The 9711-nt window shown below is 35.9% G+C and overlaps 2 protein-coding genes across 2 annotated transcripts; both read left to right on the plus strand.

Annotated features, from left to right (window-relative positions):
- Positions 1-1302: 1302 nt before the first annotated feature.
- On the plus strand, positions 1303-4243 carry LOC107617531 (amino-acid permease BAT1). Its single transcript, XM_016319303.3, has 8 exons — positions 1303-1691; positions 1889-2149; positions 2256-2274; positions 2385-2604; positions 2709-2890; positions 2973-3262; positions 3441-3570; positions 3753-4243. The coding sequence occupies exons 1-8, from the start codon at positions 1399-1401 to the stop codon at positions 4098-4100; spliced, it is 1743 nt and encodes a 580-aa protein (XP_016174789.2). The 5' UTR covers positions 1303-1398; the 3' UTR covers positions 4101-4243.
- Positions 4244-6192: 1949 nt separating this feature from the next.
- Positions 6193-9417, plus strand: LOC107617530 (amino-acid permease BAT1 homolog). The gene is made up of 7 exons (XM_016319302.3): positions 6193-6452; positions 6531-6791; positions 7540-7778; positions 7894-8075; positions 8215-8504; positions 8591-8720; positions 8806-9417. Exons 1-7 carry the CDS (start codon positions 6334-6336, stop codon positions 9151-9153), a joined length of 1569 nt encoding a protein of 522 aa, XP_016174788.1. The 5' UTR covers positions 6193-6333; the 3' UTR covers positions 9154-9417.
- The last annotated feature ends 294 nt before the right edge of the window (positions 9418-9711 follow it).

Here is a 9711-nt window from a genome sequence, read left to right on the forward strand (position 1 = left end):
TAATGTCTCTTGCCATTTTATTTTTATGTCAGAAGATGATATCAGCCTCTGATATTTGTATACAAAACTTTGAAGACCATACTAATAAAATCTGCTTTGGTCAAAGTGTTGAATTTTTCTTTGTTGATTTTTATTTTTGTCAACATTTTGTGCTGATAATTTGACATTGTAATTGGGAATTGTCACGGTTTGGAGTTTTCTTTCTATTCACGCCCAAATCTTGATTACCAAAATACTGAGTTTAAATCAGAAACAAAAAGAGAAGGGGATGTATATAAGAAACTGAGATGTGGTCCACCAAAACAAGCTTTGGTCTGTGTCTGTCCGGAGTTGAAGAAATTGCATTATTAATGGATAAGATATGATGATGTCTCTTCTCATTGTTTTTATGGCAGATAAGCTAACTATGATGGAAAAAATGGATACGTGCACGTGTTCTTTGTCTCTCAGGCTTAGCTGTTTGTGATTTGTGACATACAACCACTGCTTCATTATATATACGGTTACAATAGAATGATACATTATGTTACCTTAAGTTCTCCACATGATTTCTTTTATACTGTATATTGTATGGATTCGTGAAAAAAAAAAAATGACATCATTAAAATTGAAGTGAGAATATCCGACTAAATTCCCATTTTGGTCCCTGAGATTCACGCGATTACTCAATTTGGTTCTCGAAAATCAAAATTACCTATACTAATCCTCAGGATTTAAGTTCGGGCACTAATATGGTCCCTCGACTCTTTCTGACGATGATTAGGCAAACGGAGTGCTAAGATGACACTCTCACTGCTACGCTGGATGATAAGTAAACGACGTCGTTTACTCTTGGCGCCCAAACAAGTCAAAAATGAAAAATAGTGGAGGTAGAGAAGAAAAAGAATATTTTATTTTGGGTTTCCATCGTTTCTTCTCCCTTTATATACAAAGACGATATTTCTGACTTGTTTAGGTGCCAAGGTAATCGAAGTCGTTTACTCATCATCCAGCATGGCAAGGAGGGTGTCATCTCAGCATTCTATTTGTTTAGTCATCGTCAGAAAGAGTCGAGGGACCACATTGGTGCCCAAACTTGAATCTGGAGGACCAATATAAGTAATTTTAAATTTCGAGGACTAAAATGAGTAATTGCGTGAATCTCAGGGACCAAAATGGGGATTTAGTCGAGAATATCCATTTGAAAAGTTGTGAGAGTATTTTTGTGTCAATTATGGAGGGCCAGCATAGATATTTATATTGTCCCTGCGTGAGTGCAGGTATTCCGAGGTATAACTCGTTCTACTGTCGCTTGAACTTGCTTTCCTGGGAATGAAGGTAAGGAACGTCGTATTCTTGTGAGGGCGGCGGCGTTGGGCACCTCACGACAAAAATTGGATGGGAGAAAATTAGCATCCAATGATTAACAATGACTTACATACATACATACATAATGAAAATTTGGTCAAAGACTCGCAAAATATCAACTCATGGAGTTTTTATCAATCACAAAACCATACTATAACTTTGACTATTCATTTGCTTCCGTGTTGCTTGCTTAATTTGTTCAACCAAGCTCTTAGCTGGTGGAGTCTTGTATTCAACATGACACTCCAAACTCATGTGGTGGTCGACGCTTCTTCTTCTCTTGATTCAGGCCATGCACGTCTTCATGAACTCGGTTACAAGCAAGAGCTCAAGCGTGATCTTTCGTTAAGTCCTCTCCATTCTTTTCTTTCATTTACCTTGCTTCTCCTTCGAATTCTAACTAACAAACAAAAGAAAAAAGTATGTTTTGTATTCAGATTTCAGACAAAAGAAGGTTGTGATTTACTAAAATAAGATCAGAAATTTATAGTTCAGTCTTTATATATATTTATTGCACACTCAAGCATACACTATTTTGCAGGGCTATCTCAAATTTTGCATTCTCGTTTTCTATTATATCGATCCTGACCGGAGTAACCACACTTTACAACACTGGCTTGAACTATGGTGGACCTTTTTCAATGGTCTACGGGTGGCTTATTGCTGGTTTTTTCACCATGTTTGTTGCTTTATCAATGGCTGAGATTTGTTCAGCTTATCCAACTTCTGGTGGTCTCTACTATTGGAGTGCTAAGCTTGCTGGCCCAAATTGGGCACCTTTTGCTTCTTGGATCACTGGCTGGTATTGTAACCAGTTCTTTCATTTTGCATTGTTTTTCTTTGATGAACCTTTCCAACAGTTGTTATTTCTCTGACATGTGTTCTGTCTGGTTTGTTTTTCAATGCAGGTTTAATATTATTGGTCAGGTATTCTTGAGAATTCGAGTATTCTGGACAAGAATTTCAACATCCTAGTGTGTGATGAAGATTTCTAATTAATTTGAAGCTCTAACTTTTTTGCTTCTTTGAATCTCCAGTGGGCAGTGACAACAAGTGTAGATTTCTCATTAGCACAACTGATTCAGGTCATTGTTCTGCTTAGCACTGGTGGAAAAAATGGAGGTGGATATGAAGCATCTAAATATGTAGTTATTGCTATTCATGGTGGAATTTTGCTCCTCCACGGTATATTGAACACCCTTCCTATCTCAGTGCTATCATTCTTTGGACAATTTGCTTCTATTTGGAATGCAATAGGTATGAAAACTTATCCTTTTTTATTTATGTCTGTCTTTTCTAAGTTCATTTCACATGGGAAAATTAAAGCATTTTGAGAGTCTAATTAGAGGCAAAGTTTTCAGGTGTTTTTGTGCTTATGATTCTGATTCCGATTGTTGCGACCCAAAGGGCTAGTGTTAAGTTTGTTTTCACTCATTTCAATACTGATAATGGTGCCGGAATCAGTAGCAGTCCCTACATATTTCTGGTGGGACTTCTTATGGCTCAGTATTCTCTATCTGGATATGATGCATCAGCTCATATGGTAAATCTTTTCTCTTCATTTCTACTTTTCCTTTGTAACATAATTTCAGTCAAGTTATTGAAGAATTTAGCTTAATTTTCAGACAGAAGAGACCAAAGAAGCTGATAAAAATGGACCAAAAGGAATTATCAGTGCTGTGGGAATATCTATTGTTCTTGGATTCTGCTACATATTAGGAATTACCTTTGCAGTTACTAACATCCCTTACCTGTTAAGTACAGACAATGATGCTGGTGGATATGCCATTGCTCAAATATTTTATATGGCATTCAAGGACAGATATGGTCATAGTATTGGAGGGATTATCTGCTTGATCATTGTTGCTGTAGCTATATTTTTTTGTGGTATGAGTTCAGTGACTAGCAACTCAAGGTAACCAACCATGCCTTAGAATATTACTAAAATTTCTTGTGTGCTCTAAGAGCAAATACATTCTCTTGTTCTGTATCATTTATGTTTATATTGCTACTTTGAAGTTACTTATAATTAATTCATCAGAGACAGAGCACTATGAGAGATATTTAATTAATATCTTTAGCTGTTAATGAAGGATGGCTTATGCTTTCTCAAGAGATGAGGCCATGCCATTGTCTTCCTTGTGGCGAAAGGTTAACAAGCAAGAGGTCCCTATCAATGCAGTTTGGCTTTCTGTTTTTATATCATTCTGTATGGCACTGACGGTATGTATTCTGAGAGCTATTAGATGATAATTTAATCAAATCTGTCAAATTAGTTAACGATTTTTAGTTATCAAGTTTACATGAAGTTAACTACACTCGAGTTTCTACCTTCAATTTAATTATATCTTAGTGTAAATGTTATTGATGCCACATTTCTAAACTAAATTTTGACCGTTATGCAGTCTCTTGGGAGCATGGTGGCATTTCAGGCCATGGTGTCCATAGCAACAATTGGTCTCTACATAGCATATGCACTTCCAATATTCTTCAGGGTGACACTTGCAGCAAAGTACTTTGATCCTGGGCCTTTCAATTTGGGCCCTTTTGGGCTCATTGTGGGCTGGGTTGCAGTTCTTTGGGTTGTCACAATCTCAGTACTTTTCTCACTGCCTGTTTCTTATCCAATAACCATTGAGACACTTAACTATACCCCTGTTGCTATTGGATGTTTGATTATTATTATTGTTTCTTATTGGATCATTAGTGGTCGCCGTTGGTTCACAGGACCAATATCCAATATAAAAAACTAAATTTTATTCATTTTTAATAATAATAATTTTTTTAAGAGAATAATTTCCAATAGACATTGTAAACAAAGAAGTTGTGTATTGTCCCTCTGAAAGTAATCAAAGTAGTGATGGACTGATGTAGCTCCATATTTATTGCTTGTTCACTTTACTTAGCAAAATTTTATATTCGCCTCTCTTAATTTGAGATTTATGTTGATAAATGACTCATAATTACATCTAAAAATTTTATCACAGTTTTTTTCCCCTTAAATGAAGGAGATTTTTTTTGTCAATTAATTTCAGTCTAATATTCATTTTAGGCTCTAAGAAAGGTCGTGTGTGATGGGAACTCGTGGATTTGATTTAGAGACAATTTTGTTAAACTAACTAAGCATCATTGTCCATAATTTTGGAAATTAAATAGTAAATTGGAGTTTTATTGGAGAAAGGAGCTAAGGGGAAAAGAAAGTCAATTGAGACGCAAGAATTCTTTCTGGCTCGGCTAGGCTGGTTCTCATCTCATGTTACTTAGCAATACTGCCAGAATGTATTACGCATATCAATAGTTCAATACTGCCAACTAATTAGAGAGGGTGGAAAACAATTTAAAAAATAGAGAAGAGGAGAAATAGGTCACTTTTAGCTTAGAGATTGAGAATTTGAAAATACATTTAAATTCTCGACTTTTTCAAAACTTGAACCTAATTTATTCTATTTTAAAAATTCTCTCACGTGTATATTCGTATATGGGTTAAGTTAGTACAACAGAAATCACGTTTAATTTTTTCGTTAGATCAAACAGATTCAAGTAAATGCAGAAATCAATGTATCCAAATTTTGAGAAGGTAAAAAATTTAAGAGAAAGTATAGGGAGCCAATGACCTAAGCGTACAATGTGTACAGTGGAGGTTTAGGAAGTATTAGAGATATGACTATTAGTGTTACATTATCCTGTCAGGTTACGCTTTTGGGATGAGTGATTTTATGATATGGTATTAGAGTTCTAGATCCGAAAGGTTAAGAATTCGATCCTTGGTGAACCCCATCCCTAGTATTCGGATGGTTATTCTGGATAGTATGAATGATGTTCATTTTATTCATGGACCAAAGATTTAGCCCATTGTACACATTGTACGCTTAGGTCATTGACTCTCTAGCAGTATTCAAAATTTAAATGTATTTTTAAATTTTTAAAAACTTAAATGGCCATAAGTAAAAAAAAAAATATATATTGTACCATTTGCTGCTATGGCCTATGGGTCAACTTCTGGCTGCCCTTGTGGTTGTTGGGAATATGTTATCATCATATTATATTGTGTGTTGTCTTTGATCTTTTTTTCCTCCGGCCATTTTCTTATTGTTATTTGTCACATGTTCACAGCAAGTCAGCAATGGTGTTTTTTGTCAATGTGAAAGTTATTAACATCCACCGGCCGTCCACAACCCACATCATCATAACCATCATCTGATTTCAATATATCAATTAAAAAGTCAATTGTATGAAGTAATTTATAAAATTATATTTTAAAAAAATCAGATGCCTTATTAAACAAATGAAATAGTCACCAAAAAAAAAAAACAAATGAAACGAATTAATTTAGTTGGTGCAGCACATCTACTCGCTAATCAGTTACAACTTACAACATAACCAACACTAGCTTATATTACCGGAAGGCTGGATAACTAACTCTAGTAGTTAATACGTGTGAGGGACTCAAACTAAAAAAATGTATTAGTCGCATTATTATTCCCCTTCTTTCTCTACCATCCAACTTGCTGCACATTCGAATCGAATCACAGATGCAGAGCGGACAAGTAACTTGTTTTTGGTCAACGCGTGTGATTGAAGTATCATTGTGTGAGTGGGCCCTATCGGACACGGGTTTTGATTTGATACTTAACCAACTTGAGTTGGTCGAGTGGTCAACTCACCCGTCTGCTTAAACAAGTGTCGAGAGTTCGAATCCCGCCTTGTGCATGCAGCAACTTATTGGCCAGCGGCAGATCCTTAAATGAAAGTCAGATCTGCGACGAATTAGTCCTTGACCTGTCGGGTCGAGGAATACTGTAAACAACAAAAAAAAATTATGTAATAATTAACAACGTGGAATGTAGCTTAGTCAACAATAGATCCAAAGCTAAAGGATCCTCACAAAACAAGGGAGAATTTATAATTTTATACGCACCTTTTCTTTTCTTATTAATTTGCATGTCCCTTTAACTCAGACTCCTGTATTCTATCTGCAACAACAGCATGACACTCCCGTCACACGTGGCTCCCGATAATGGCGGAGGCGGTAGTGTTCCGCTTGATTCTGGACATGCCCGTCTTCAAGAGCTCGGTTACAAGCAAGAGCTCAAGCGTGACCTCTCGTAAGTGTTTTGGCTCATCTCATCTCATTTGCTCTTCAATTTTATTTTGCTTCTGATTAATAATGATTGAGTTTGCAGGGCGATTTCGAATTTTGCATTCTCGTTTGCAATTATATCGATTCTAACTGGAGTAACCACACTTTACAACAATGGCTTGAACTATGGTGGACCTGTTTCATTGGTCTACGGGTGGCTTATTGCTGGTGCTTTCACCATGTTTGTTGCTCTATCAATGGCTGAGATTTGTTCATCGTATCCAACTTCTGGTGGTCTCTACTATTGGAGTGCTAAGCTTGCTGGTCCATCATGGGCACCCTTTGCTTCTTGGATCACTGGTTGGTAAGTCAACCTTTTCCCCTTCTTTGCCTTTATATTTTTATTTGCAAATAGTATCCATCATGTGTTGATGTAATTAAATTCAAAGGAAGCTGCTTGTTTCTTTGTTTTGCAATTTGATGACACTATAATGATATTCTATTAGAGAAGAAGATACTCACATCCTAGAATCAAGATTTTCTATGTTCAATTTTCAAGTTCTACTTCTTCTGTATCACTGCTGAATCAAAAGGCCAATCAATTTGGAGTACATTTAAGCCATTTAACTATTCAGTAGTACAATCATAATCATATATTCATACCAGGAATGCTAGGGAACCAGCAACTTTTGTGATTTGTAACCATCAAGTAACCATCAATGATGGTTTTAATGGTGTGAGATTGGTGTGAGATTTCATCCAATGGCTCACTTTTCTTTACTGGTTACATGCTGGCCAGAATTTAACAAAGTTGCTGGCCCCCTAGACTTTTTCTATTCGATATTATCATGTTCAGTTATAGTCAATGAAATTTCTGCCGCTTTAATTTCCCTGTTTTCTTTATTACCCAATTTTTAACTGTAGTTTTGAAAGTCTACTGCATTTAACCACCATTCTATTGATTCTATAACATCTCTTATTTACAGTATGTAAATATCTAATTTTGTAACTTCCCCTCATGCCATACACTTGAAAACGAGGTTTAACGCTTAATCTACATCATATCATATAAGTATAATCACTAGTTAATTGCACTCTTACATTTGCTGCAGGTTCAATATTGCTGGTCAGTGGGCAGTGACAACAAGCGTAGATTTCTCACTAGCACAACTGATTCAGGTTATTGTACTCCTTAGTACTGGTGGCAAAAATGGTGGAGGATATGAAGCATCTAAATATGTAGTTATTGCTATCCATGGGGGAATTTTGCTCCTCCATGGCATCATAAACAGCCTTCCTATCTCATTATTATCATTCTTGGGACAATTGGCCGCTTTCTGGAATATTTTAGGTATAGAACAAGGACATACCTATTTGATCTTTATTTAATTTTTGAATGAATTGATTAGTTCTAAGTTCATTTCTCAGTTTTGAGTCTCTAATTTGGAACGGCTAAAAATTTGAAGGTGTTTTTGTGCTTATGATTCTGATTCCAACTGTTGCAACGGAAAGAGCTAGTGCCAAGTTTGTTTTCACTCATTTCAATGCTGATAATGGTGCTGGAATCAGTAGCAAACCCTATATATTTTTGCTGGGACTTCTGATGGCTCAATATACACTAACTGGATATGATGCATCAGCTCATATGGTAAATCTTTTCTACTATTTACAATGAATATACTTCCTCTTAAAACATTTCAGTTCTAATTTGCTCTTGATTTTCCACTGTGATTAAGAGTTTAGGACTAAGATCATTTCTTGTTTACACTTGTGTTTTCAATTTTCAGACAGAGGAAACCAAAAATGCTGATGAAAATGGACCAAAAGGAATTATCACAGCTGTTGCAATATCCATTATTGTTGGATTCGGTTACATACTAGGAATTACCTTTGCAGTTACTAACATCCCTTACCTGTTGAGTGAAGACAATGATGCTGGTGGATATGCCATTGCTCAAATATTTTATATGGCATTCAAGAAAAGATATGGCCATGGATTTGGGGGTATTATGTGCTTGGTGATTATTGCTATTGCCATATTTTTCTGTGGTATGAGTTCAGTTACCAGCAACTCAAGGTAACTAACTAACTAACCAATGCGTTTGGGATTAGTGTTTCATTCATTAGCTACTTGCAAATTTACAATGCATGAAATTTTTGTAGGATGACTTATGCTTTCTCAAGAGATGGAGCCATGCCATTTTCATCATTGTGGCATAAAGTTAATAAGCAGGATGTCCCTATAAATGCAGTTTGGCTTTCTGTTGTTATAGCATTTTGCATGGCCCTAACGGTATGTATTGAATTCTGTTACCTGGTATTATTTTTAATTGATTTTATGTCTTTTTATAACAAAATGTAATTTCTGTGTATTGCAGTCTTTGGGGAGTTTGGTAGCATTTGAGGCCATGGTGTCCATAGCAACAATTGGTCTCTACATAGCATATGCACTCCCAATATTCTTCAGGGTGACACTGGCAGCAAAGTACTTTGTGCCTGGGCCTTTCAATTTGGGCCGTTTTGGGCTCGTTGTGGGCTGGGTTGCAGTTCTATGGGTTTTGACAATCTCAGTACTCTTCTCACTGCCTGTTTCCTACCCAATAACCATAAAGACACTTAACTACACACCTGTGGCCGTTGGATGTTTGCTAATTTTAGTAGTTTCTTATTGGATAATCAGTGGTAGGCATTGGTTTAAAGGCCCTGTAACCAACCTCAAATACTAAAGTTTAGTGATTTAATGATGAATGAATAGTGCAGTATAGAGCCGAGGTTATTTGTGAAAATTATTGCAATATTTTGTTAAGGTTAAAGAGAGGTGATTCCTATCCATAGGTTAGAACAATTGTAACATTATTCTAGAAAATATCTTAGAGGAATTTTAATTGATTTATATTTTCTTTGTAATTTAAATAAACGAAGATGTTTTTGCTGTATAATTTGTTAAGAAACACTCCATGCTACCTTGAAATGAGGTGGTTTCTGGTTTCTACTTTCTAGCATTCCGAAGAACAAGGGAAGGCATCAGTGGTCTTATCTTAATTCAAAGATGAGAAGGAAGTTTCTCCAAGAAATGGTGTCCCAATCTGTGTCCCTTGAACGCATGTTTGATTATAATCCTTAACAAGCAAGAGAATTAGTGAAGATTGATTAGCAGCTGGATTAAACATATAACAGGACCCAATGCAGTTGCTACAACATATCAGAATAAGTTGCAAGTAGTGAAGAAAATCAAGGGCCAAACAATCCATTGCAAAGTTCATGATTCAAGGAAAATATTTTCT

The sequence above is a fragment of the Arachis ipaensis genome, chromosome B9, assembly GCF_059453495.1.
Source record: "Arachis ipaensis isolate K30076 ecotype BB chromosome B9, ASM5945349v1, whole genome shotgun sequence".
NCBI classification, from domain to species: domain Eukaryota; kingdom Viridiplantae; phylum Streptophyta; class Magnoliopsida; order Fabales; family Fabaceae; genus Arachis; species Arachis ipaensis.